Source organism: Penicillium malachiteum (genome assembly GCF_028827825.1).
Source record: "Penicillium malachiteum strain IBT 17515 chromosome Unknown utg000004l:1.0-4883003.0:1.0-4884900.0, whole genome shotgun sequence".
Classification (NCBI taxonomy): Eukaryota; Fungi; Ascomycota; class Eurotiomycetes; order Eurotiales; family Aspergillaceae; genus Penicillium; species Penicillium malachiteum.
The window spans coordinates 4,833,575-4,861,489 of NW_026643097.1; the positions used below are offsets into that span (position 1 = coordinate 4,833,575).

At 46.2% G+C, this 27,915-nt stretch overlaps 11 protein-coding genes across 11 annotated transcripts; 3 read left to right on the top strand and 8 right to left on the bottom strand.

The window, feature by feature from the left end:
* Window positions 1–856: 856 nt before the first annotated feature.
* Window positions 857–2,706, top strand: N7483_009878 (uncharacterized protein; the record flags this gene model as incomplete). The annotated part of the gene is made up of 3 exons (XM_057093305.1): window positions 857–1,495; window positions 1,560–1,816; window positions 1,890–2,706. The coding sequence occupies 3 exons, from the start codon at window positions 857–859 to the stop codon at window positions 2,704–2,706; spliced, it is 1,713 nt and encodes a 570-aa protein (XP_056944479.1).
* A 206-nt stretch (window positions 2,707–2,912) lies between these two features.
* Window positions 2,913–3,615, bottom strand: N7483_009879 (putative SNF7 family protein (Cta1); the record flags this gene model as incomplete). The annotated part of the gene is made up of 2 exons (XM_057093306.1): window positions 2,913–3,497; window positions 3,550–3,615. 2 exons carry the CDS (start codon window positions 3,613–3,615, stop codon window positions 2,913–2,915), a joined length of 651 nt encoding a protein of 216 aa, XP_056944480.1.
* Window positions 3,616–5,299: 1,684 nt separating this feature from the next.
* On the top strand, window positions 5,300–9,042 carry N7483_009880 (SAPS family protein; the record flags this gene model as incomplete). The annotated part of the gene is made up of 3 exons (XM_057093307.1): window positions 5,300–7,285; window positions 7,343–8,011; window positions 8,362–9,042. The coding sequence occupies 3 exons, from the start codon at window positions 5,300–5,302 to the stop codon at window positions 9,040–9,042; spliced, it is 3,336 nt and encodes a 1,111-aa protein (XP_056944481.1).
* A 627-nt stretch (window positions 9,043–9,669) lies between these two features.
* N7483_009881 (Zn(II)2Cys6 transcription factor) lies at window positions 9,670–11,282 on the bottom strand (the record flags this gene model as incomplete). Its single annotated transcript, XM_057093308.1, has 5 exons — window positions 9,670–9,767; window positions 9,824–10,164; window positions 10,212–10,611; window positions 10,659–11,192; window positions 11,255–11,282. The coding sequence occupies 5 exons, from the start codon at window positions 11,280–11,282 to the stop codon at window positions 9,670–9,672; spliced, it is 1,401 nt and encodes a 466-aa protein (XP_056944482.1).
* Window positions 11,283–11,593: 311 nt separating this feature from the next.
* On the bottom strand, window positions 11,594–13,244 carry N7483_009882 (flavin monoamine oxidase family protein; the record flags this gene model as incomplete). The annotated part of the gene is made up of 4 exons (XM_057093309.1): window positions 11,594–11,836; window positions 11,890–12,699; window positions 12,755–13,002; window positions 13,067–13,244. The coding sequence occupies 4 exons, from the start codon at window positions 13,242–13,244 to the stop codon at window positions 11,594–11,596; spliced, it is 1,479 nt and encodes a 492-aa protein (XP_056944483.1).
* Window positions 13,245–15,399: 2,155 nt separating this feature from the next.
* Window positions 15,400–16,014, bottom strand: N7483_009883 (ankyrin repeat domain-containing protein; the record flags this gene model as incomplete). The annotated part of the gene is given in 3 exon segments (XM_057093310.1): window positions 15,400–15,435; window positions 15,453–15,765; window positions 15,962–16,014. 3 exon segments carry the CDS (start codon window positions 16,012–16,014, stop codon window positions 15,400–15,402), a joined length of 402 nt encoding a protein of 133 aa, XP_056944484.1.
* A 1,857-nt stretch (window positions 16,015–17,871) lies between these two features.
* On the bottom strand, window positions 17,872–19,234 carry N7483_009884 (Lipopolysaccharide-modifying protein; the record flags this gene model as incomplete). Its single annotated transcript, XM_057093311.1, is given in 3 exon segments — window positions 17,872–18,219; window positions 18,236–19,093; window positions 19,145–19,234. 3 exon segments carry the CDS (start codon window positions 19,232–19,234, stop codon window positions 17,872–17,874), a joined length of 1,296 nt encoding a protein of 431 aa, XP_056944485.1.
* An 808-nt stretch (window positions 19,235–20,042) lies between these two features.
* N7483_009885 (uncharacterized protein) lies at window positions 20,043–20,808 on the bottom strand (the record flags this gene model as incomplete). Its single annotated transcript, XM_057093312.1, has 2 exons — window positions 20,043–20,588; window positions 20,734–20,808. 2 exons carry the CDS (start codon window positions 20,806–20,808, stop codon window positions 20,043–20,045), a joined length of 621 nt encoding a protein of 206 aa, XP_056944486.1.
* Window positions 20,809–21,554: 746 nt separating this feature from the next.
* Window positions 21,555–23,135, bottom strand: N7483_009886 (phosphatase PAP2 family protein; the record flags this gene model as incomplete). The annotated part of the gene is made up of 5 exons (XM_057093313.1): window positions 21,555–22,309; window positions 22,368–22,379; window positions 22,440–22,933; window positions 22,993–23,019; window positions 23,074–23,135. 5 exons carry the CDS (start codon window positions 23,133–23,135, stop codon window positions 21,555–21,557), a joined length of 1,350 nt encoding a protein of 449 aa, XP_056944487.1.
* Window positions 23,136–23,783: 648 nt separating this feature from the next.
* On the bottom strand, window positions 23,784–25,643 carry N7483_009887 (cytochrome P450; the record flags this gene model as incomplete). Its single annotated transcript, XM_057093314.1, has 6 exons — window positions 23,784–23,984; window positions 24,052–24,180; window positions 24,239–24,340; window positions 24,396–25,157; window positions 25,228–25,313; window positions 25,415–25,643. 6 exons carry the CDS (start codon window positions 25,641–25,643, stop codon window positions 23,784–23,786), a joined length of 1,509 nt encoding a protein of 502 aa, XP_056944488.1.
* Window positions 25,644–26,521: 878 nt separating this feature from the next.
* On the top strand, window positions 26,522–27,789 carry N7483_009888 (uncharacterized protein; the record flags this gene model as incomplete). Its single annotated transcript, XM_057093315.1, has 5 exons — window positions 26,522–26,698; window positions 26,765–27,143; window positions 27,199–27,250; window positions 27,318–27,326; window positions 27,381–27,789. 5 exons carry the CDS (start codon window positions 26,522–26,524, stop codon window positions 27,787–27,789), a joined length of 1,026 nt encoding a protein of 341 aa, XP_056944489.1.
* Between the last annotated feature and the right edge of the window lie 126 nt (window positions 27,790–27,915).

Below are 27,915 nucleotides of genomic sequence, written 5' to 3' on the forward strand. Positions count from 1 at the left end.
ATTCCCCCGGTAAACTAATGTGACATCTGGATGAGATCATTCTAGATAAACACCTGGAATTCTGCCAACTGTTCTAGCCCAAGTTGGGCAGTCATACACATATACCCCAGCATCATCCTATACTTTGTTGATATTATGGCCTAGAACATTATAATTCGGTCCAGAGTCTGATTCTTTTTATCTGAACCTGGATGTTTGAATGATCGCATATCTACGTCTTACTACCTAAAACCGGGAATATATTTACACCCTCGGTCCTCATAGTGTTGTTTGTTGACATAAAAATGAGATGTTTTGTATTTGCTTTTTGTCAAGGTTAAACTTGAACTTCTCCCCCACTCGTCGGCAAATGTTCGTATTCACAAATTCAATAATTCTTCAAATATCCTTCACTCCGGAATGGTTCTCGTGACTGTTATTCTCTGTCCCACTCCAGATGCGTGTTGACTCCGTACTCGGGATCTTTTGACCCACTACCGTTTGCAAACGCGGGGAGATCAAAATGGTGTCTAGTCCGGGGTCATTCAGGTCCAAGAAAAATGAAGTCGTGAATTTTGAATTTAAGTAGTTATTCGACACTCATTCAAATAAGATTGATATGAAACATCTACTACAGGCAGCCAGAAATCCCCCTTCATATTTTTTTCCCTTACGTATTTGCGCGGTGAGAGTTCGGGACCGGCTGGGCAAGACCCGCCAACTTTGACATCGTCAAAAATCGGGCAGTTTCGGACTCCAAGGTACTCTGGTGATGAAATCTCTCCCGATCCTTCAAGGTTCCGACTCAATAGAAACTTATTAAATCATCGTGGCCCACTGAGATCAATTTCAACACACTTCATCTCTACAGCCCATCATGAATTGCCCCTCGCGGACAGATAACACCCTGGAGAACCCAGGCTGGAACCAGAATCCGCCACCCTTCAGTCCTGACACCACCACTCGCAATGACTTCAATGGTATCGCCAATTCTCGTGTTCACCGCAAGAATTCCACTGGTGGGGGCGGGGTCGGGGATGACACAATGTCTATAGATCCGCGACCGCATAGTCAACATGACTGTGATCCGGGCATAGAAAAGGCCCCGGACGGTGAAGTGATCGCGGCCTCGGGGTGTGAACCACCCTCGAGAGCCAGCGAATCACCTCGCCGTCCTTTCAAAGAATACATTTCCTCTTCTGCTCTACACTGTGCACGTAGTCTTGTCAAGTTTGGCCGTTTCATAGGACCCGGCTTCCTTATTGCAGTTGCCTATATTGATCCAGGAAACTACGCCACTGATGTTTCTGCCGGTGCAGAATTCAAATTTGCACTGCTGTTTATCGTGCTTCTTTCCAACCTCTTTGCTATTTTGCTACAGTCTCTCTGTGTGAAACTTGGTACCGTCACTGGGTTGAACCTCGCGGAGAATTGTCGTGAACATTTGCCACCATGGTTGGTATACATCCTCTATTTCTTTGCGGAAGCAGCTATAATCGCAACTGATATTGCAGAGGTATGTAAATCCATGACTATAGTGTCTAGTAGTTGAGCAAGGTCACTAATATCTACATTGACAGGTCATTGGTTCAGCTATTGCACTGAACCTACTCTTAAACATCCCCTTGGTGGCAGGCTGTGCCATCACCTTGGTGGATGTCTTCTTCTTACTCCTCTTTTGGCGTCCTAATGGTTCCATGTGGGGTCTGCGCTTATTCGAGTTCTTTGTCATGGGGCTGGTGCTAGCAGTTGTCATCTGCTTTTGTATCCAGCTCGCTATGATCAAGGATCAATCCGTTGGAGAGGTCTTTCGCGGTTACCTCCCTCGTCTGCGATTGTTAAATCCGAAGGGTAAGCTCTCTGAAATGAATAGTGTCGTTGTGAATACAAGCTAATGCTATTATTTCTAGACTCTACCAAAGCTGCGGTATCCTCGGTGCCACGGTCATGCCACATTCCCTTTTCCTAGGCAGTGGAGTTGTTCAGTCCCGCCTGAAGGACTTTGATGTCACTGCTGGATACGTCTCATCCACTGTCCCGCTAGGCAGCAATGGCGGCGAGGTTGAGTATCGACCCTCCATTCATGCTATTCGTGGCTGCTTAAAGTATTCGATCATCGAGCTGGCACTATCGCTCTTCACCTTCGCTCTTTTTGTCAACAGTGCTATTCTCATTGTGGCTGGTGCATCCCTGTATGACGTCCCTGGCGGTAGTGACACTGACCTCTTCGGCATCCATTCGCTGCTCTCCTCGTCTATCTCCCCTGCCGCTGGCTTGGTTTTCGCTCTAGCACTACTCTTGTCTGGCATTTCTGCCGGAATCGTGTGCACTATGGCTGGTCAAATGGTCAGCGAGGGGATGCTGAACTGGAGCGTGCAGCCATGGATACGCCGGCTTGTTACTCGTTCTATCAGCATCATTCCTGCCATCGCCATCGCGGCTTCTATCGGAAAGGAAGGACTGGACACGGCCCTCACGGCTAGCCAAGTTGTTCTTAGCGTTATTCTGCCATTTGTCTCTGCGCCACTTATTTGGTTCACCTGCTTCAACCGTTACATGACCGTCAAAACCGAATCTGACTCTGGCGATGGTGAGAACGAGGTCGAAATCGAAGATGTCCCGATGAGGAACAGCCTGTTCACCTCGATCATTGCTGTGCTCGTCTGGCTTCTAATTGTCATTATGAACGTGGCTCTACTGGTTTTGGTTGGAATGGGCAAAAATTGATTTATATTTTGCATTGCAGGCGATCTTGCATAATACCCTACATACTGGTTTTATCGAAAGTATATCATTACTACATGAAGAAGCGATAGACATAAACGCTAGATGATCATCGTTGAACCGAATCCCCGTAGGGCATCGTAACTAATGTAAAAAAAAAAAAATAAAAGTGGAAAAGGAAGGTCAGCCCTAATTCTAATGCAAAGAGATTATCCCAACCCTCCAGCAGCCTCCTTAACCTTCGCTTGCTCCGGCGGCTCATCAATAAACTGTGGTGGCGCCACCTCATCCTGCAAGAAACTCGGCATCGCATCCTCGCCTATTCCCGTATCAAACATCGACTCCTCGCCAAGAGCCTCCAACTCCGCGTCCAAATCCGCCTCATCTACCTCTTCAGGTAGGTCATACGCCCGTGAGATACTCTCCTGGATCTCATTACCCACCTCCATCAAATCGGCCATCTCATCCTGCATCTGCTCGATCTTATCGATGTCCACCTTGCCATACTGCTTTTTCAGTTCTTTGGTCGTGGTCTTCATGGCATCCACTGTTGTCATCACGTTCTTGAGATTATCCTGCATCATGCCTGCTTGCTCCATGTTCCATGATTGTTGAGAAAGCTGGTCTCGTTGGCCCTCGTACTGTTTCCGGCGTTGAAGGATCTTGAGGGCTTTTTGCCGCAGTGCATTCTTTCCGGGCCCGTCGCGCATCTTGGAGAGCTTGGCTTGGTAGGTTGAGAGTTCGGCGTTCAGAGCAGAGAGCTTAACATCGATACTGGCGACGCGGTCATCGACCTGAAGTCAAGTTGTTAGATTTAGATAAATGAATTGAATTTTGGCGTCTTACTTTGCTGATTGCGCTGTCGAGAGTGGGCTTGGGTGCCGCACTCTTGGTGCCGAATAGACGGTTCATGTTGGCGGGGATTGATATCGAGGGGTATGGTAGTTTGTGGAGGGTGGTAGATGGGTCTCAGTTTCTCAGATCAATGTACACCAAGCTATGTGGAGATTGAAGCTCGAGTATTCCTTATAGGGGGATGGGAATGGAGTAGGGTTTCTCGTCGGGTCTGAGTAGAAAGGCAGCAATCTAATGATTAGCCTTCGATAATGATAATGCGGAGGCCGACGTCAGATGGATGCCCTGGTGCCTTGATGCCTTACAGCCTTATTGCCTGAGGCAGAGCTCGAAAGAAATGAATGCACGTGATCTCATCTTTAAATTAGATGAATGATGAGATGAGATGATACAATGATCTCTCTACTATTACCTAAGGATTCATTCTCACGAGATATATGCGATTTCAATATGATTATCCATCATGACCTGGACCACCTGGTCAGATCAACAGTCAACTGGTTCTACAATATTCAAATATTGGGCTGGCCCAGATTGGGCACCTGGACTTGTATTAAGTACTTCCGGCCCCACGTTAGATCTGACGAGATCAGGAGGTATATTGCGCATATGGTACATCAGTAGGTAGAGTATTGATGGTTCTCGGACCCCTTTAAATGACACCTGATTTCAGAAGTTAACAATCACCTAAAAAAGGTTGGAAAGCCTGGAAAATATGCAAATCTCCGCGCACGAGGTCGATCCCTCCGAGTCTGCAGGATTTACTCATTTCTAACCCCATCCGAGGTAGAGATTACTAGTACATTATACAATGTGGTGGGAAAAAGGGAAAAGTAAATGAGAAAAAAAAGAACATATATAGTATTCTCCGTAGTTAGAAGTAACCTCTAATACAAATAATGTTATATAATATTATATCTAACCTGTAAACTTGAATAGACCACCGTGCTAAGTGCTAAGTGCTTGCTTATCTGCCGCTGGTCGGGGTTGCGATCCCCGCGCAGATGATTACATGTTAAATCCGCCCCTGCTGGAATCCCTTTCCAGCTTCAACATCTCTCGCGCCCTCCCTTCCAAACTTGACTCTGTCTGGATGGACCGCGTTGAGAGACCATCTATCTTTTACCGCGTGAACTCTCCACTCTCTCCCTCATTTCTTCTCATTTCTTCCCCTTCCCGCACTTATCAAAAACCCACACTCACACCGGAGCCTGAGGTCGGAATTCTTCCAAGGTTTGTGTGTCAAATTCCTCCCCATCGCTAAGCTTCCATTCTGGTCCATTCTGGTCCATTCTGGGTGTCGATTCCTTATCATTTTCTTGCTCCACTGCATCCCGATCTCATCAGATCAAGTGCCCGCAGCAGTCGCCCGCAAGATCGAGCCGCACCGCCGGGTGCACAAACCATCAGCTCCGTCATTGATGCAACCAATCCGGAACATCGCTAATACTCCATATCCACAGCGCGAGTTTCGCTTCCAATACTTCGGATTGTTTTTCGACTTCGGATCCTGATCATACCGAGAGAAGTTTCACGTCGCACCCCAACCCCCCCCGCCTTCCGCGGCAATCTTCTCTGTGTGTGAACATTGCGGTTCACATTGTGACCCCCCTTCCCATCTTTCTCCCACACTCGTCATTCCCCCCGTGTACCATAGACAGCTCCGTTACGATACCTCGGAGATTTTTTTTAACGACTTGAAACGTCCCATGAATCGTTCTTCTCGCCTATATACTTCATCATGTTCTGGCGTTTTGGGGGATACGCAAGTATCTCCACCATCGATACTCTTCTCGACAAACCCGAGGTTACCCTTGAGGAACTCCTGGATGAGCCGGAGATCACCCAGGAACTAAAACAGCATAATACAAAACTCATAGAATACCTGCGCGAGGATCATGTCTTGAAACGGCTTATGCACTATGTGATTGCACCAAGTTTGGTGAATGATGATGATGATGACGATGATTCCAACGACAAAGACGCCGCCAATGATGCGGGCACCGGCGAGCAACAAGACAGCGAAAGTACACAGGAGAAGGAAGAAAAAGAGGCAGATCCCTTGAAAAGTATTCTGGATCCCGAAGACCTGGAAAGAGTCGAGAAGACGCGCCTGAAGCATGCCTACGTGGCCTGTGAGATTCTCTCATCGGAAACATGGACAATTCTTGAAACCATCATGGAGAACCCGAACAATCTCCGTACCTTCTGGGGTTTCTTGCGGCGATCGGCGCCTCTCGACTCTCTGCAGGCGAGCTATTTCACCAAAGTGAACGAAACTTTACTCGACAAAAAGACGGAGGAGATGCTGGAGTTCCTGAAGGGATTAGAAGGAATTGTTCCTGCGATTTTACAACATGTGGATAATCCTATGGTTATGGACCTTCTACTTAAAATCATCAGCCTGGAGAAGGCAGAGGGAGGCCAGGGAACTGTGGATTGGCTGCAATCGCAGAACCTCATCCCCACCCTCCTTTCCTTTTTGTCGTCAACCAATCCCGCTTCAGTTCAGACGTCTGCAGGTGACTTCCTGAAGGCTATCATTACTATCTCAGCGAATGCGACCCCCAATGACCAATCTTGCATTGGCCCAAACAGTCTTACACGTCAGCTCGTTTCACCTGAGTGCGTGCAGCAACTGATCGATGCAATGCTTCAGGGTGGTAACCCATTGACTGTTGGTGTTGGTATTGTCATTGAGGTGATTCGCAAGAACAACTCCGACTATGACCCCGAGAACATGGGCGGTCTTGAATCAATGCCGACTCCTTATGACCCCATTTACCTCGGCCACCTTCTTCGCCTTTTTGCTCGCCATATTCCCCAGTTTATGGCTTTGATCCAAAGTTCGCAGCATGCTGTTTACGATGGCAAAGAGTTGAAGATTGTTGACCGCGGTCGCTTGAGTTCTGCATGGGGTGGCAAGATTGAACCTCTTGGCTTCGATCGGTTTAAGGCCTGCGAACTGATGGCTGAATTATTGCACTGCAGTAATATGGGTCTTCTGAATGAGTCAGGAAGTGACGAATATGTCCAGCATAGGAATGAAGAGCGCGAAAGGTTGATTAAGGATGGGTTCTTCAATCCCCATCGTGACGAGCACTCCGGGTTGGAGTACAATGATACCACCGCAGATTTCGCAAACGCGTCTACTCTGGACTCTGGGTCGCCAGAAGATATTAAGGGCTCACATATGCCTCGAGCGGGCGAGGAGGAAGGATTTGAGGATGTTAGTGCCTCGGGCATCCTTGTTGATGAGAGGGAAGATGACAGCATGGAGGCTCAGAAAGAGGAGACTTCTGCTGATCCAACGGCCCTACCTCAAGAGACCTCGCATACTGATGATACTTCTTCCACGACATCTCAAATCACCCCTGTCTCATCCGAAGCTCCCTCATCTACCAATGTCCTTGCCGATAAAGTTGGTGAGATTCAGCTTGATGCCGAGAAATCGCAGCCTACAGAGATTGAGGAGGAGCCATCGCCAAGCGGCAAGGCTGAGGATGTTCCGCCTCCGCTCTTTGCCAATGAAGAGACTTCAAACGCTGCCGAGCAGACAGAACACTCTTCTGCTATCACCGAACCTGCTCAGCAGTCAAGTCATAACGATGGTGGTGCCGAGGACCCTGCCGAGCAATACATTCAGTATGATACTGATGGGCAGCCAGTTGTTGGAGACTACTTAAAGATCCAGTTTGTTGAGAACAAGGTAGTCCCAACTATCCTAGTAAGTCACCCGCATAATACCTACGACCTAAGTACGTGAATTAATTGGTATTTCTAGGGCTTCTTCTTCCGTTTCCCATGGAACAACTTCCTTCATAACGTTGTGTACGACGTGGTCCAGCAAGTCTTCAATGGACCTATGGAGCGTGGATACAACCGTGCTCTTGCAATCAACGTTTTCGAAACTGGCCAGATCACAACTGCTATTGTTGAAGGCCAGAAGCGCAGCGACGAAGCTCAGAAGACCAAGCAGATCCGCCTTGGCTACATGGGTCATCTGACTCTCGTCGCTGAAGAAGTGGTCAAGTTCAGCGAGCGTCACCCACCAGAGTTGCTCTCACGCTCTGTCATGGAGTCTGTGCTGAACCCTGAGTGGATTGACTACGTAGAACAGACACTTTCTGAGACCCGAGAGCGCGACAATGCTATCTTGGGCGGTGTCCGTCCAGATGTTTCAGTTGGCTCTCGCCAAGCCTCTCTCGGCGCTGGTCAGGGCTTCAGCAGCAATTCAAACGCTCTCGCTGAAGCAGGTTTGAACGGTGGTGGAATGAGTAATTCCAATTTCCAAGGCTTTGACCTCAATCAAGGCAGTGTCTCTGGTGGAGCCTTTGGAGCGGGTGCAACCTCTCTTCTGAGTGGGTTTGCCAGCTCAAGTGATGATGATGAGGATGAAGATTTGGACGATCGTGATGACAGAGATGCTAGTCATATCGAACAAGGCGAGAATGTGGGTATCCTTTTTCCGATCAACCTTGACGGTGATTCGTGACGAACGTCCGCGCTATACACCAATAAACCTCTATTCCCTATCACTCTGTAACGATCTCGAGTCGAAGACGGCGCAAGGTGGACGATAAGGTCTTGAACGGAGGGCGGAAGGCTGTAGATGACCAGATGGTTGGCTTGCTACGCTTTTCATTGCCGATGGTTCCATTTGCCTGTAGTCTCCTTGCCCTTCTTCGTACCTTTGTCCTCCCCGTCAAGTTTTTCTTCCTATCACGTGTCCATTTCCTTAGCTCTTCTCTCAGGGTCATCATTTTTGGATGCTGTGGACCTTCAGACTGACACACATTTTAGGTATCCACAAGCTCCGCGAGCCAACCAATCCCAATCTTACCACCGCCTCCTGCTCCATTGAGTACTGGTCCCTCCCGGGCTCGGCGCCAGCTAGCAGCGCGTCTAGCCGCTCAGAAGCAGCTGGCCGCTGAAAACGTCGGTGCAGAAGGGGAAATCGAGAAACCTCATGAGGCCGAGAACAGAGAGTCCCAATGGCTCAGTAACCCATTCGTCATTGCCGGTATTGACGACGATGCGGAAGGAGGCAACTCTGCATTCCCCAACTCGGACTTCGGATCCAACACAGATGCCGCATTTGCGGCCGGTTTCCATGAAGGAGGCTTCAGTCCACCGGACTCTTTTTCCAACTCATCCGATGAGGATGGAGATGGTCATACCGAGTCCATTCGGCGACGTGACCGTGTACCCCTCGAAGTAGACGAAGACGATGATGACATGGGTGAAATGGTAGCACCCAGCCTGGGTGCTATGATCGACTCAGACGATGAAGATGACGCTATTATCAACGAATCTCTGGGCTACTCCAATCTCCCAGCCCCTAGTCGATTTGGAGGGTTTCGTCGGCCACGTGCCGTGAGCTCTCATTTTGACGATGAGCAAGATGATGATAGTAGCGGTGGCGAAGACGACGGCCTAGTGGAGATCTTAGTCCCAGGTCGCAAGTCCTCCACCTCGAATTAATGGCGCTATTTCCTCTATTTGGTTTATGTTGTTACCTTTGCTTTACATGTCGCATTTTTTTTTCGCAAGTTCGTTTTCATACATGCATACACGACTATCTTCTTCGGGTTTAACGGAGAACCGCATGGGTGCTTGGTATCGGTTTTCCTCACATCCTCATTTCTTATTTTCTCTTACTTGGCTGGCTGGGGATGTTTACATCCGTGCTGTTTCTATGGTGCGGCTTTTGTACATATTTTCCATATTTGGTTAATCTCCGGGGTGGATTACATCTCATGACGGTCGAGTTCGTCTGTATGGATCTTTTTTTTCTTTCTATTTTTTTTGTTCCGTTTTGCGCTTTTTCGATTTCGATCGTCGAGCTTTTGTGTGCATCGTGGGGAGATATCCTATGGTTTACGGCTTTGATGCTCTGGGTGGTGTGGTGATGTTTATGTACGATATTTGAGTGAAGAGTTGAATCAAGTTGATCTTCAAGTTTAGTTTAACATTAATCTGCCCAGATAGGTTTTAGTATGCGTCTAAGGCTGCACATCAGATAGAGTCGCCAGGACTGACAATCAGTATTGCACCTGGGTCATACAACGTAATATGAGTTGACAAGTTGCAATCCTCTTGCGCGGAATATTATTTCGATTTCACATTATCAATGTAGGGGCAAGTTGAGTCAAATATCTCGTCCATTTCCTGCCCGATCCCTGTATCGACCAGATTGTCGGTAATGACTGAATGCCAGCTGCAATATTATTGAATCTTGTCTTTTCAAAGATCTTACACATACGATCCATGAAGAATCGTCGATGTTCAGGATCCGTACTATCTGCGGCTGCGATAAAGCAAACCCAGACCAAAGCATGAGACCCCGATTGCTCTGGACTTATTTGCATAACTGTCTTCTGCAGACTCTCCAGGAGTTCAAACTGGTCACGATCCGACTCTACTCGACCAAGATAAATTTGAGACGCCTTCGTGAATGCGATTCGTGAAAGGCCAAGAAGATGATTGTGCTCTGAGTCTTCGGGTAGGTTATAGTATGTCCAGTCGAGATAGCGTTCCAGTGGAAGTGTCAATGCCTCAACTCCCTTTTCTTCTCCTAGTAATGGTTGGCCCAAATATTGAAACCTTCGTCAAGTTAGTCAGAGTCTTCGTTTATGGAATGGGAAGCTTACATATGACTTTGTTTTGTGAGGAAATTATGTGCTGTGGATAGTTGGGTTTGATCAATACTCTGCACCAAGTACATGAGTGTTTGTAGTAAGTAGAAGTATTCCGAGCTCCCGGTAATTGTCTCGCCAACCAAAAGGGTGATTAATGTCGCCCACGTGGACATGTTGAAGACTTGACCAGGGGATCCTTGAAATGAATCTCGGCGTAGACGAGATATCAGAGCGGCTCTTCCTTCTTCCGCAAATTTGCCAAAATAAGGCTGGGATAGCGTGAGATGCTGTGCAGCCACGATACCAACGGCACGCTGAACCAGTGGATCTTGACATGCTAATGGGAGTAGAACATCACGGTAGCCATTGGAAATGTCTAATACCACCATAAACGGCGCGACGTGTTCTGCAACTAGTTCATGTGAGCGGGAGATATCATTCGGATAGCAGGGGTCTTACAATGAGACATCAGCATTCGGGCCTGTGGGTTTAGTAAAGGAATCCAAGGTCTGAGAGCCCCAGTGAAGGTATTGCAAATGGCCCGGGAAGAGGATATTGGCCCAGAGCTTTTCTGGATGAGGTCTCCTTGAGGAACTGAGCTTCCTGGCTCCTGCTCAGTATCATGGATATCCTGATTGGTCTGTAATCCTTGCTGGACCTGCCGGGGTTGATGAAGATTCAATGAGTCCTGTTGAATAGGCGAATCTGTAGGTCTTCTCTTCTTTCGGCTTCTTTGACCACCTGATAGCTCATTTTTCCACCTAATTTTGCGCGAGGGCTGTGTCTGCAAATCATTCTGCGTGGCAACTGCTAACTGTGGGGAATTTTCAACGACGGGAATGTTGCATCCCTTGAACCGGCCTCGCTGCGCAACGCCATTTGAGAATCGAATCCGCCCTAGCCCAGAGCACTCAATGCCTTTTTTCCGGCACTTATTGCAAGTTGGCTCGGCTCTATCGCAAATAATGCGACGCTTGGAACATTGGAAGCAACCTGTAGGTCTCGTGAGATTGTGGCGATGTTATGGTGGCGTGGGCAAAGCGGGAGATACTCACCCTTGATCTTGGAACTAGGAGCTGTCATCTGTATGATTTCTCATGTATGATGCGAAAGATATTTTGTACCAGGGAGACTACATTGAAAGGTAGCAAATTGATGTTTATGGGAAGATCAAGGAACAAAAGCGGGGGAAATGCTCCAGGGTTATCGATAAGAGAAGGTTATCTGATCGCCGTCAAGAAACAGAATGAGATGAGAGAGATTGATTTGATTTTTTTTTTCTATTTTGAGCCAGTTTGTTGACTCTGATTGATGTAACAATACTATTCATGTTCTGGTATCATTGTACTTGATTGTCTAGAAATTTGACCTGATATTCCCACCATTTTTTAGCTCTACAGATGTGGTCGAGGGACCACACTAGGTCTCAGCTCCTCCTTAACTGTCATGGCTGCTCGAGTACCTTCTTCAATAGCGCCATCAATGAAACTACGCCAACCGACAGCCCAGTCCGAGTTGGCAAAGGCAATGTTACCATGACGAGCACGCAAAGCATCCAATGATGTAGATAGAAGCTTTGGAGGCGAGAAGAACCAAGCTCCCTTTGCAAATTCATCCTTGGACCAATTATGGAATACCTGGAATGTTATTAGCATTTTTGTCTATCAGACTTGATGTCCGTGGTACTTACCAATCTCTGAATATCCATGTTTCCTGGAGCCAGGTTCTCAACTGCCTTCTTGGTCTCATCAATATCCTCCTCGGGTTGGATGTGGTTGTTAAAACCTCCGAAGCAGACTATGTGAGTGTTCCCAGCAGGTGTCGTACCATCTCCAATGGCGTATGTCAACTTGTTGAAGGGGTAAGAGATGCCTGTCCATGATCGCATGTCTTTGTTTGAGATCTCAGCATGAACCTTGACACATTGATTCACATGGCCTCTGTTCGTTGCCGAAGCTCGTTGAGGGTCAAGTGGAGGACTGAATGCAACAAAATTCAGCACGTTGAGAGGGATAGTGGAAACCAAGCGAGTGGCCGAATATTGACTTCCATCGCGAGATACCAGTGCCACCTTATCTCCCTGATCGGTTATAGACTTGACTGGAGTGTTGAAAACATAGGACAAGTTGCCAGTTGACAACGCCTCTTGGAAGAACTTGATCGCGAATGATGACTGGCCTCCCTTGAATTTGTAGGAGATCAAATGATCCATACAGCCACGGTATGAGTAGCCACATAAGGACCACCAGTGTAGGAATTCGAAAAAGCTCGTTGTCTCCAGAGTTCCACAGCTACAAAGCAGGATGAAACTCTCCAAAACTGAACGCTCGTTGGGAGTGAGAGACAGGCTTATCTCCTGCAGGCAGTCTTTCGCAGACATACCATCGTACTTCCGCGCCTCCGCCACATGAAATGGATCATGGGCAAATGGAAAAATCTTGCGGCCCATGTCACCGTCAATATTCACGAACTTTTCCAACGCTCCTGCCAGCAAAGCATCCTAGATAAGACATTAGCGTTTGGCTACTGAGATGGAAGCCTCAAGCTTTACTCACTTCTTCTTCATGGCTCATTATACTGTCTCCATCATTTGTGCGCAGTTGGAAGTGATTAACCCCTCGACTGAAATCAAAGGACTCCTCCAACTCAGTACGCATTTGATACCGAGATATCTCACGCCATACATGAGGTTGTCCCCAGTGAACCCAAGTGCCACCCATCTCGAAGGGATACCCACCAATGTTCGATGACCATGATCTACCACCAATACGATCACGCGCCTCTACAAGGAGGACTCGAAGGCCTGATGAGAATTAGACCAATTTTCAGTGGACTGGTAAGAGATGTGTTCGATTTCGAGTACATACCGGCGACACACAGATCACGGGTAGCAGTAAGGCCCGAGTAGCCTGCTCCAACAACAATGACATCCCAGGGTCCAGATCCTGAAGTAATGTTTGTTGATGGTGATATAACACCGATGGATGGCACACCCTGAGCTAGTCCAGCCTCTGGTGTCCACTGGTATCCGTCACGAGAAGTCATATTGAGATAGTTGGCAATCAATCAGTGGAAAAAATCTGAGAGGACCTGGAGAGGTCTTGGTGCGAAGATACTCCCTTTAAGTATTCCACACGAAGACCTGGAATCTCTAGCTTGAAGTGGATCATTTCCGAGATTCCGTTTTTCTCTCCTCGTTAAGCTTGATTCGAAGGCTATTGTGGGTAAATATCCACGGCCATGGCGGGTCCAAGAATTTTAATACCCAAAGAGGGTAAAAATATGAGATTCTGTTATGTCTACCAGCACTTCGCAGATGTGGAATCATCAAGTGAAAAAGGGTGAAGCATTTCAGTGTCCAATCACAATCAATGCCCTTGATAAGGAGTGGGTCTATGTGCAAAATTACCTGATTGGGACAGTAAAGGGAGAAAAGTGTGTTATCATCTATCATTCATGATATGGATGAATGACATGCTTATCAGATCAATATCAATTTCCAAGGTTGAATCATTTTCATCAGATCAAGCTAGACCGAGGCACAGAATAGCAGAATCTGGATTGAACTGCCCCATGAAAGAACTCGCCAAAGCGGAACCACTATTGGTTCAATAAGCATACATGCATTAGTTACCTGCAAGTAAGACTGACGGGAGTTTTGGCTTGGCCCTTTCGAGCTCTAGTCATTCAGTTAGTTTACTGGGACTTCGCCACAATTTTCTCTCGTATAGTCCAAAAATCTCCGACCATCCGACGGCAGCTCACATTCCGGACTCAAGAGCGGAGGCTGTGTAGAAGTAAAGCTACGAAAGACATGAAGGGGGTTCATTCTTAGTTCGCAATCTGAATTTAGGCTATTTCCTTTACATGACAGCTCCAGCGCACTGGTCCTAATATCCCAGCTGTTTATTGGATGCCCCGTCGACTGTCAGCCTTGCCAGGCAGTGTGGCGCCGCGACAACGCCAACCAAACACCTGGGCGAATAGACCCTTATTATACGAGGCTTGACGATGTAATATTGAGCCTCGCATATTTTTTGATGCTGTTTCATCTCATATAAACCCAGCACAACGCCCAATCTTGTATGAAACCAAATTCTTCCACAGGCCAGACTAAAACGTCACTTTTAGGCTAGTGAAATCTTCTCGTCTGACTTCAAAAACGGCTATTCCCGTTGAAAAGCAGGTCCCTTCCAATCGGGACTAATCCATTGGATACTTTCTGGAGTCCCTGATTCTCTTACATATGTAGGTACTAATTTGCAGTCTTATGGCATGCGATTGAGATATATCACATGTGCATGATGTTCCCCTTCATAGATCACTACCTAACCATTGACTCTATGTAGAACTTGAATAACGTCAACATATAACATTGATAACAGAAACATCGCAGAGCGTCCCATCTCAAGATGCCGGTAAGCATTGTCCTCGACAGAAAGAACATCAGATCGGACTGCGGTCTAATTTCAAATTCTTCATAAATAGCGGTTGAAACAAATCCGGCGCAGATATATATGGTACTGTGTAAGAATCCCCTCATAATATTTCGGTCTCAACATTTTTGAAGTGCTCTTATGTCTCCCGGTATTCCACTTGAAGTTGTTTCTTTTCTGATTCCATAGGTATTTTAGTGTAAATGTGGACATTTCATGAGAGGCGGATCTTGCCGAGTCCTAGTCTGTCAGCATCCGAAGTGTAGGAGTTGTCGAAAGGTCGAAGAAAGATATTGATTCAATCTTGGAAGTTGATGCACATGTGCAGGGGAAATCGGCAGTCGAGCGAAATCACCTGGGCAATTCAAGGTTATATTATATTGGAAAGGGGCTCAAGTTTACATGATATACTAGTACTAGTAGCGCTAGTAGTCAACTTGAACTTAAGGAGATTGATGTCGACTGGTCCAGATGTCAACTGCACACCTGGGCATGTGTTATAAGCTTCAAGTTGAAAGTAATAGTACCTAGTAATCATGGTAAAGTCTAAACATTTGAAGGAGAAGGGCAAACTGCAATTTTGATTCTGTCTAGTATGATACTAATCTGAACTATCAGCATCTGGTTGATTCAAAACCCACTCGTGGGAATCATCCAAGCACTTGGAACCTATTCCAAAACAGTCCTCGCATATGAAAAAGTCCAGGCATGTTCTACAACTGCGGTAGGGCCCACTTTCTGACGAGATTTCTCGCATACAAACGTTACACCAATCGCTGTCCAAGACCCGTGAGGGAGATCTGGATGTGGTATTTACCTGCTCTTCCTCTTCTGTGATTTCGATGCCAGCCTCTTTGGCATACCGATGCACAACTTCAACAAGCTCTGTGTAGCCGCTTTGAGTGGCCCACCATGCCAGACTACGACCTAAGCCATCCTTGAATACGAACTCATCGCTTCGGTCAAACAAGAATTCAGCAGTTTCCTTTTGGCCGTTCCTTACGGCTGCAAATACTGGCGTGGCGCCATAGTGGTCTTTGATGTTCAAAGGAGAGCACCTAGATTGCAACAATTGCAGAATGTTGACATGGCCTCTTGCGGCCGCATAGAAAATTGACGTCCGACCACACCTATCTTGTGTATTAAGACAAGTCAGGTTTGTCTGAAGAAAATATATCGACAATAATGTGGGCCAGCTCACATCACTATTGCATCTGTGGGGTGTTTCGAGAAAAACCTATCCGCAAGATGTATTAGCATCTGCCAGTGCCTGGCCATATAAACTGGCATATATGTAGCTGATGAATGGGATATGAAACTACAAACCAAATATGAGATGCAGGCTGCCAGTTCTTGATATCTCCCATCAGAGTTGGCATTCATGACACACAAGAGTGGAAATTCAACAAGATGATTAATAAATTTCCTGCCAGTGGTTTCACAATAAGGGGTTAGCACAAACCTGCTTAACCATCACACTTGCAATTCCTTCGCTGAGAAAAGTAAAAGCTGTCCACTTCTTCTATTGACAGGTGTTATAAAGAATTCAAAAGCCAAACCCCCAATTTATTGACTCACTTCACACTTTGTGTATTCCCCATGAAGTTGCCTCATCATATCTATTGCAAAGTTTTTTTATGTCTTCTTCGAAAGGCTCGGGAGCCGAACAGCTCAGAATCCGTGCACCTGGAATCAAATCCACGAGTAGTTTCTCAACAGCATGATCTATTCCAACGAAACAGACACTGTACCATTTATCGTACACCGGTGTTAGCTCTCTGCAATTGATGGACGATGAAATTTGCCATGACTGACCAAAATCGGAGCTCGATATCTCCAGCAGCTAGCAGCTGCAGACTCCGGCTTCTTTTCATTTTCTTGATTTTTTTGTTCACTGAATTTCACTCAATATTGCGAAGAGCAAAGTGAGATTCCTGCTTCATGTGACTTCAAGAGATGGGCATCTCTTGCAGGACCTCGGTAGTATTAGGACGGATGGGTAAGTAAATGCGTGGACGTATCTTTGTAAGTGAACATATGTTTTCTGTTTGCTGTTAATGCAAGCTTCCGTGTCTAGCTCGGGCGACGGTCCTCCCAAACATTTGAAGGCGCCGGGTATGTGATAGCCCATGCAGAATACCACTACCGGAGTATTCAAATCATCATGCACCAAACACTGGTATCACGCTAGTGCTTGGGCTTAGATGCCACATGTGCAGTGCAGATGGATGAAGTAGCAAACAAGAAGAAGGAACGCTAATTACCTATGCCTCACAGTTACCTTTGATGGGCGCTTAGCTTTGCCTTCCTGACTGCACGTAATAACTATCCAGAAGATTTTTTTTTTGAATTATATCAAGTCTAAGTCTCACTCACTTTAAACTACAGTGTATTCATCAATAATTCCTGTGTGTACTCATTACATATGTATTACAACATTTGAAGTATAGATAGAGCAAGCTGGTTCAGTAGATACAGCATTGGTGCCAGCTACCTACTAGTAGCCTTCTTACACTTTCAATGCTTCCAAGGGTCTGAATATGATAGTCATATGTGTATGAAATGATGAAATTAAGTCTTGACCATGTTCAAATTTTAGCCTATTATCTCTGAAGTCGAAATCCTAGATTCTCTCGTTGGTCATCTTGCACTCGCGCGTACCTATGATCGCAGTATGAGCATCACTTTGAGTTCATCTCAGAATAAAAAGGGGACCAACGTACTTTAACATGAGTCGAAACATATAAACATCCATATCATCATTTCAAATCGCCTTATACGCCCATAACTGTCCTCCCTCGCCAATAGCTCTCGCAATCTTCTGCCCATCAAGGTCTTGTTCAAAGAGACGGACAGTTTCTAGGATCTCATCTCCATCTTTATTCAGTGGCACATAATGTACCCAGGGAATGAGGATGTTTTCATGCCACTCGCTGAAATAAGTCAACTTGAGTGGCACACTTTTACAACGCATGAAGGAGTAAAAGCGCCCACTGTCCACTGGAGACATGTCCATCAATATCCAATAAGTACTTGTACTTCCATGCCTTGGTTGGCTCATCTCGATCCACTGTCTTGAAGTATGCCTTTTCCTCATCGCAGTCTTCTCCGCAATTGACAATATGCACAAAATGTGCGTTGAGGTAATCGCTGACCTCTGAATCCTTTTATTGGTGAAGTGTCCATTCTCCTTCATCAGTGATACATGTTGAATTTTCGTTGCGTTTTAATAGATATCATGGTGGTGAATCATATGTTAACCTTCCAATCGCTCGCTGTCGTTGTAGATTACGCCAGGATCCACCTAGACTCACTCCACCGGTCGTTCCTCCGCGCCAGTAAAGTTGAGCTTTCATAGAGTCCCAATCCACAGCACTTTGTGTCTCAAAATCTGAGAGTCCCTCATAATAGTACGGGGAAGGGACGGGAATATCTTGGAACAAAGAGGGATGCGACATTGAAAATATAGGAACCAGCTCGTTGGTGATATTCAGCGCATTGGGATACTCGAAGATACTGGAGCTGATGGCGAAGTGAAGGACTGTTGCAGATATCGCTGAATGCGCTTTGATTGTACAAAAATCCTAAAGGCTGTATTACAAAGGCGCTGGTGTTATCAGGTGCGTTTCCATCGAGGTTCTTAGCTGCACTGTCAAGAGGGCATGATAATCGGGGATAGAGCCATTTTTTTTGTAGTTCGAGATCGATGAACCTGCTTTGGGAATACTCTGGGATTGGTGACTCAATTTCTATATCAGAGTAGTTATTTGATGATGATCGACTCTTGTTTAATCGAGACTCAGCTGCTTGGCCCTTGGTGATCAGCTCATGTAATTCATCGTGCGGAACAACAACTCGCGGTTCGTCGTGGGCGTTGAATTCGAGGTTCATGTCCGGTAGCCATTGGGCAAATTTATTGAATTGCTTCATTGTAGCGTTCCCCTGGAAATCACCTTGGCCATTTCCTAAGTAGATGGGTCTACCATTTCGGATTGAGATTCCCATAAGCTTGTTGTAGGGATAACCCGGATCTTCCCTCACACGCGAACGAATTGTACTGAGTAGAATACCCCAGAAAGGAAGTAGAGAGTTATGTATGGTGTCAAATTGGTCGATGAGGATCGTGTCTCGTTCTTTCGCAAACTCGTACCACTTATCGAAATGAGGAGGTGGTGGCAAGTTGTATCGTCGTTCGTATTGTGCGACTGCTTCGTCCAATGACTTTGATTGACGGTTCAATGTGTTATTGAAGGTCATCGCCGCCTCGGAAGTCAGCCGAACAATAGGATGGTAGCATAATCGCGGATCGTGATACGGCTGATGTGAGATGGTAGGTAGAGCTGAGAATGAAAAGCAAAGCAATAGAATCACTGCACCTACCAAGCCTTTGATGATGCGGTGTTTCTTTCCAAGTAAGTAGTAAACAACGTGCTTCTCATGCGTCCCCTCAAGAGGTTTCTAGTCGTATTCATGTTCTCGTGTTCCAGGTCTCATGCTTTCTGTAATGACTCTGCCGGCAGCCTGTTTGAATTGAAGGATGGTCATAAGCCGAAACCGGATTCTACAAGTAACACGATGCATCTCATAGTAAAAGCCCATGTCTCTAGGCCATGGAATATGTATTCAAGAGTATATGTATAAACGGAGAAAAGTTAGCAAAGGGTAGAAAGAAAGAGCTGGGCCATGTTTATGACTGAGACCCTTAAGCCCTGGATCTTTGTTCAGACAGGGATCCTGGGTCAGGTTTTGATACAATATAGTACCACTGAGTATATGAGAAAGGAACTTGATGGCGCTCCGAGTCATTAATGAGATGCCATGCATAGTACAAATGTCTATTGCTCATGCAGGGCGTAATCACGAACCATATTCAGACTCGACACCCAAATTTCGAGTCCCAATGTAGTAAACAGTAGATAAAACAATTAGCTTACGATTGCCGATTATTCAGATGAAAGAAGATCATCCTAATGTCTATATAGAAAGCACTCGAGTTTCATCTCGCCTATTACGACGTTACGTACGTTCACGATGAAGGCCCACTGTGATGGGCATCGCATAGAGTGTCAATGATTACGGTGACGGGTAACAAGCATCATTCATGGTACTCTGGGAGATACGTGGAGCTGTATTGGTCTACCCATCGATCATGGGAAAGTAGAATTGAAAAGTAGTAGGTACATATTATCCTATCAAAACATTGAATATTCTCACGAGAAGATCATAAAGACATATCCGCCTCCCAAAGATTTCTGATTCTATGAATCAAATTCCCCTCGAGATTGAGATCCTCCATATTCTCATTAAGCATCGAATCATCATAAAGTCATAAAAAAGAAACGCAAAAGATCGAAAACACGACTCGAAAAATCAAGCACCGCTCGAGAAGCCATCAATCATAGCTCTGCTAAACAACGTACGGCTGACGACGACTGCGACTAGAGCTGCGGTGACGATGACTAGAGGAATGTCCACGACGCGAGCTATGGCTTCGACGACGGACAGTCTTCTCGCGGATAACAACCTCCTCACGGTCCCGACTATGCAACCAAAGAGCCCAGAAAGCAGTCCAAGAGAAGAAAATCACCTCCATAATTCCCATCGCGAAGGAAGTTTTCAGCATGGCGCAGGTCTTATCAATTTGTAGGTGATAATCATTATTGATGCTTTCTCCATACTCGCCAAATGGACCGAGCGATACCCAGACTGAGCCACCATCCCAGTGAGTGCAGCTCTGGTTTGCGATGAAGCGCAGCTCATAGACACCCGCGATGAATGCGCCGAGGAAGCAGAGATCCACGAATGCGACGAAGATTGCAGAGCGCTTGGTATTTCCGAAGCGGATGAGAGTATCGAGGCACCAGAAGACTGCGATAACGCTGACGATGAAGAGGACCAGAATGTAGGGTGGGGTCAACATGTTGGCGTTTAGATAACCGTGGACGAAGTAGGCCTATTCATGCGATTGGGTTAGTTTACTTGCATACTTGGTGGGGTGTCGATCTTTGTGAGATCAGATGTTGAGAATGGAGGAGTGAGATGTTGCGACGGAATGGGTGATGGATAAGAGGTTCCATATTGCAACTAGGTTCACATACCATGATTCCCATGATCGGGAAGAGGAAGACCAGCTCCACCAACCGGTTGAATATGAAGAAGATACTTCCAAACATCTTGCCGGATTACCTCGAGGGGAAGATGATGATCTCAGGAATGTGAGAAGGGGAAGATTGTCAACTGGCCGAGTCCAGAATGTATGGGTACAAGATGCGTAAGGTGGATCACACACCATGCAGGGGAAATCAGATCAGAGATGCATGAAAGATTTTAAGAGAGGGGGATGGAGAAGTAATGAAAGAATATGTTGTGTTTGCGACCTCTCTGTGGCGGGGGAAGAGGCTGGGCGAGTCATAGCAAAGAGGTGGCTGGGACAACCATTTAATTAATTATTTGAGACAGGGTCACTCAAATTTTGTTATTTTCTTGGTTATTGTACCCGAGTGAGGTTGTTTTAATTTAATTAATTTTTTTTTCCATTTTTCTTTCTAAAAATGTCAGCTGGATGGACTCGAGTTATTGTTTATCTCTTATGCAGTACTACGGAGTACTACTAACTTAGTACTAACTAATACTATGTACATCAGGTTGGAGCGGCAATCCAATGGTGGAGCCACGGATCAACTGAAACCCAATTGATATGAAGGTCATAATAGTACATAGTACTTTAGACATAATTTAGTATAACTTGTGAAGAAAAGGACTGAAGTGAATTTCAATATGCTAAATCTCCAAACGCCATCCCCCAAATCTATTGTCCTGTGGATGCTTCAAGAAAAATAATAATACAGAACCCACAGCAGTCCAGATACACTGAACTGACCGAGGACAGAAAAAAAAAGGACATTCAAGACAATAATCATTATACCTGTCTCTCCGCAATATCATTCAGTGATCGCTGTTGGCTAATATGACCATGAGCACCCGGTGATGAATATGGAACGGCTCCAACAGGTACCGTGGGCATCTGCGACTGATAGGCAGGAGGATAGGTAGTAGGAGCATCAAACGACACCGAATTACGATTGACACCAGGATTCTGTGTCATCGCATATCCATTCTGCGCCTCATACCCATCCCCAACATCCTCTTCACTCGACGACCAGTTTCCATCCGGGTCATGATCATGTGCGCGACGAGGATACACCTGCGTCATATGTGGGCTTGTAGGATTCGCGTATCCCGTCGCGCCAGGAACGACCGGCTGATTCGGAGATAAGGAGCGCCCACGCAAACTAGGTGCGTTTAATCGCTCTGCCTCGGGACTGCGCAAAGCCGTTTGGCTCTCATTTAATGCGCTGAATTTCGCGTCGATCGGGACTGCGGGTGATGTTCCCCATGTTCGGATCGGGTATGCGCGGCCCTTGCGCCAGGGCTGAGTGATTGGAGGGAAGTATTGATGGTATGAGAGGATTGCGCATGCGACACCGAGGAATGAGCCGGTTATGACGTCGAAGGGATGATGGCGTGCATCCATGATGCGACTCACTGCGACAAGGGTTGCGGCAAGGATCGGGATCGTGACGAGAAGGGTCTTCCATGTTTCACCTCGATTGTCGAGGATATGCAGCTTGCCGCCTGCCCATAAAGAGGTGTAAAATAGTCCTGCGAATGAGGCTATAGGTTAGTTAGTATGGTTATTCCATGGGGGTTCGGTGTCGCTGAAAGGACTCACAACTGCTATGGCCTATTTCCAACAAATATCATTATTCTGTTCGCAGTAGCCTCTAGGGATGGAAAAACTTACCGGATGGCCACGATCGGAATCCATCTTTGATCAAGGATGCCTCTCCAGTGCAAATTGTGGAATTGGATAACCCGTAAGGAGTCGCATCATGGCTTCCCGCCCGCGGTTGGCACCGATCAATTATGTCGGGTCGGGGCTTGCCACACGCATTCTTCAATACCTGTGTAATGAGGAAAGCCAATGCCTGTGATAGCAGTAGACCGAGGATACCGCAGTTCATTTCCCATAAGCGATCCTTCCAGCGCCACGGACCCCGCAACTTGCGCTTGCCGGAAACTGGGTCCTGGGGTTTATGGTGAGAGAAAAGGCCATCGATGAAAAGGGTATAGAGGATAATGAGGACCAGCGGGAAGAGGCCGGAGATGCAGAGGGCGTATTGGATTGGGATGCGCTCGTGGACGGCATATGGGTATTGGAGGGAGATGTTATTGAGAGAGAAGTGTTGATGGTATGGTTCAAGGGAATCGAGGATCCAAAAGCCGATCACACAGGCGCTGTAAGAGGTTAATTAGCGAGGAAGTTCTCGAGGGTAAAAGTACCAGGCGTGACTTACATTAGGATCACATAGTCGAAAATGTACCTGAGAGACAGTTCAGTTAGCGAAAGTAGGCGCAGTCTGCGGAGAAGAACATACGAAATGACTACGCGCGGTCGGAGCCGGCGCTTGGAGAACGGCAATTTGGCCGGAATCTCCATCTTAATTCCAATACTCCAAGAATTCCAGAAATGCAGAATTGAAAGAGAAAATGAGGAAAGTTGAATTCAAGGAGGTCGTGCGCGCGATTTCCTTTAATAAAATAAGAATGAAGATCAAAATGCACCGACGGTGCCAAAGCGTACCTTGGCATGTGTTTATTCAACTTACACCCTTGGAAGCAGTACACAATGTATCAACGCTCAGTTCTTGTACTCGGTCCCTGATCCAATGTTAGAGTGCAGATCGTCATCTCAATTGACATCTCGAATCCACCGGGTACTTCCCCGTCCTCTCCTGTCAGATTTCTGAGTCTCGATTTGGTACACAGCCATCATTTGGGTCGATCCACATCTGGGCATCTGGGAATCTGGGCATCTAGGCAGCATTGTTATAACCTTTTAAGGTGGAGACAGGCTACCAGATTGTTGAATGCTTGAATGCTGATACTTTTGAATGCTATCTATACACACCACGGTATCCATGTCTAACAATAGAACTGTAACATTTGAAAGCTGTTTGAGATTCGTGTCGCCACCTGGGCACTCAGATTTCAATCAGACCCCATACTCTGCAATCGAGCCCATCGCCCAGTTATACCGGGTCTCATGGATATTCCGCGATGACAAAGCGACAGTTCATTCTGGTGACTAGTAGTCCGCAGCCTGAGAACGACGACGAATATTGCAAGGCCATCCCCAGGGAACAAAAGTGAAGTTATTGGTCCATTCCCATTCTTTCTTGGGATCAGTCAGCTCAAAATCGAAGTCTCGGATCAGCGTGGCAGCCAGTTTAGTGATCTCGAAATGAGCCAGATTGCGTCCAGGACATTGGTTATATCCAGCTCCCCACTAAGAACACAGGTAATTAGCATATTGCACGAAATTATGGAGCTGAGACTTGAGAGTATTGACTTACGTGAATCAAGAAAGAGTCCATGGTTTTATTGTCGCCCTCAAGCCAGCGGTCTGGGTTAAAGGTGTCACAGTCTTCACCAAAGAGGGCAGGATTCCGGTGGTAGACCCAGGGATTGACACTCAAAATAACCTGTGTTTTCAATCAGTATTAATATAACTAGACATAGTCAATGGCAGAGACCACTTACGCCTTCAGCGAAATATTTGCTTCCAATGGTCATTCCACCCTTGGGAACAACGCGGGGAAGGGGGCTAGGAACTGCGCTGTACAAGCGGTAAATCTCTTTCATCTACAAAAAGTCAGTAAATCAAGACACAAAGCAAGATCAACCCGATTACACATACACAAGCCTGAAGGAAAGGCAGCTTCTGCGCTTCATTGTACTGGACAATAGGCGAAAGTTCTCCACGAGTCTGAGCAGCATCCAACTCCTCACATAGTCGTTCCAGATATTGCGGGGAGCGAATGAGGCAATAGAAAAGTGATTGCACAGTAGCGCTGACAGTGTCAGCTCCGGCACCAACATTCGAGACAGCGGCAGCAAAGATCTCATTCTCCGCCATGCGATCAGGGTACTTGGCACGGGTATCTAGCCACTGCTGCATCATATCCTTTCGCGCATCGGGATTCTCTTTGCGTGCGCTAATGGCGGCAAGACATGTGTCGAAGATATGCGATGATGGTTGGATACCCAGACGACTGAGGAGAGGGTTTCCCAAGGTCAGGTTGTGGAACCAGGTATAGTGACCCATAACGGCGATATACAGGGCGAGCGCTCGAGTGTTTGAAATGGCATTTCTGACATCAGTACCGGTTTCAACGAAGCCAAAGGATCTGGAAAATGTGACTTCACCCAGCACGTCGAATGCGTAAAAGCTGAACCATTTATCAAACTCGAATGATTTGCCGGCTTTGATAGTCTCGTTCATAGCCTTGGTGAAGAGTTCCAGAACTGCATCGACATAGGGTTCTGACTTGATAATGTTGGACAGAGCATATCCGGATGCGATGTTACGACTTTTCTCAATGTGTCTCTTGGGGTCGAGTTCTGACATTTGGTTCACATAGTGATAGTCTGGAAGACTGAAGATGGCATACCATGGTCCCTGTTTGAGTATTTTAGCATTGGAATATTTTTTTTCTCTTGATTGGCTCGACTAGTTACTATTAACACACCTTTGCAATATTGGCATGCAAGAGTTGCCTCACAGCATCAGGATGAGAGACGCTAACTTCATTATCTCTGATACGAACAAAGTGACCTATAACAGATAGTCAGAATCATTAACCATAAAAAATTCTTAATCTCCACAAAAGAGCCTCAAAGGGGTATTTGCTCCATGTGCTCCATTCTGGGTCTTACCGTGTTTCTTATGGAGACTGATGGTTTCCGCTTCCAAGTGACCTTTCCATAACTGATACACTATCCAGAGACTTGAGAAAGAACCCAAGAAAGGACCGGGAATATCTCTAATTGGTGTGATGTAACGTCTAATGAAAGCACGAGCTATCACAGCAGTGATGAGAGCCACCCCCAAAGCAAGGGGCGTACTCATCGAGGCTATCATCTGCGGCAGCAAGAGTGGAGCCATGGTCTCCACGAAATCCGATTTCCACAATTTTATTTTTGTGATCTCGGGAATTCAAAGATGGAGAAAAGACATTTGAAAGGAAACAAAAGCCAAGAACTAGAAAAAAAAAAGGAGGACAAAGTTTCAATAGATACTGTTAAATCGTGCTATAACGCACGATAACCTCCAAGTGGGGACATCATATATTATCTTACAATTAGTCGAACGCTTATAAGCTATGGAATGATTGAGTCTACTCCAGACTGGGATTGATACTCCGTCAACTCCGGAGAATGGACATAATTTGGGATAATTTCTTTTCACAAATCAAACAGGTGGAGGTTTTCGTCAAAGCGAAAACTCCTGTGCGTTATCCCGCCCTTGCGGGATCTTAGCGCGTGGTCTAGCACAAGAAGAGTGAAGCTCACGCAGCTAGTGACGAGTTTGACGACTGAATTGTTCTCTTGGAGGCAAAGTGTGGGGGCATCCTGAAACCCTGGAGATGATGATCCAAACAGGTTCATCGATTCATCGCAGATTCCCCACTATGAAAAAAAATTGAGCCGAAGCGGGAAATGGAAGAAGGATCACGTTTTGCTCAAGTGCTTATGTGTGGAAACCGGACTATAGCCGATATCAAGTCCAAATGGCCGATACACTTGAACTAGTGGCAATTGTTCAAGGATCAATTACCTTGAATGGTATCGATCCACATCCTCATAAACCGGATAATGACTCCGTCGTGGTTCAATGCCATTGTTCTTTGATTAGCGCCACCCCTGTCATGTTTGTTTAACATTCTTTTCTCCTTTTAACGTTTGAAGATGTGTGTATCTTGATGTTTCTTTATTTCTTCACTCTTTTTTCTTGCTTCTGGTGAACATTGGGGAGTGGCAGCAATGTCTTCACTCCAGGCTCGTGAGACCTATTCAGTCGGGAGTCGTGGACATGCTGCCGAGATCGGTATGTATGTGGTCACAGCTTTATCCACAGTTGTGGTTCTTGTTCGATTATACGCTAGAGGGGTCTTGATTCGAGAACTGGGGTATGATGACTATATTATTGTGATCGCACAGGTGAGATATTACATCCCTTAAAGCTTCAAGTTGCTACAATGCTTATGCTTATATTGTTTAATGTAGTTGATTGCCTGGGCAGACATGGCATTTTCAATTCAGACCGTCCGTTATGGTGCCGGTGAGCATCTCACGGACTTAATGGAGAACCCCGAGAAGATGGTCTCGATGTATAAGTGGCTTGTCACAGCGCAGATGATCTACTTTACAACTCTCTGGATCTGTCGAGTATCCGGTCTGGCATTCTATAGCCGTCTCAACCAAATGCCCCAGTTTCAAATGTGGATGCGCATTTCATTTGGCTTTGTGACTGCAGTATGGATCACCCAGTCTCTTATCATTGGTCTTCAGTGTATTCCTCTGCGATTCACTTTGAGACCAAAGCATCAAGGGAAACTGCATGAGTTCTACCGACGTTTTCATCTCAACATCCGTTCTTACAATCGTTTGCGACTCTCTTATCTTATTATTACCCCTCAACATCGTCAACAAGCTACAAGTTAATATGGCCAGGAAGATCAGTTTACTATTCGTCTTCTGTTTCGGTGTCTTGTAAGTTCAAGTTCACACTACCCATACTGCTCAAGTCCTTGATCATTTGAACTAACGTCATCTCCAGTTCTATTGTGTAAGAAAAAAAAGTCCGCTTATCTCTACCAATCCCACTAACTAACTGTTACAGTACCTCAATTCTCCGCATGGTCTCCATGGTCGACGCCCTACACCACGCCTCCGACATCACCTGGTACTTCTCCGTGGTGATGGCCTGGAGTACCGCAGAAATCTCCGCTATTATAGTCGCTCTCTCACTACCTTCCCTCCGAGGCATGTTCGGCTTCCTTCGAAACAAATCCCGTTCAACAAATAAAAGTACATCCCGTGGTACTGCTTCGATTGGCCTCGGCTCTGTTCCTCGAGTATCGAAGAATCGAATCTACGACGGAAACAGTCACCAGACAAGTGTCGATATTGATGCTGTGAGGAGTAGCAGTCAAGAGGCTTTGTGGGATATGAAAGATCCGCAAAATATTCGGATTGTGGATACTGTTCATATGGATATTGATGAGCTTCGTCCGGATCAGCGGGATTGATATGGGTCGAAAAGTATAGCTTAATTTGTATATAATATTGAAAAGTATGAGATGAAAATATAGAAATGATTTAGATTCAACGGTGATGGGATTCATTGAATGGTGCTATAGGGTAAACCTGTACTC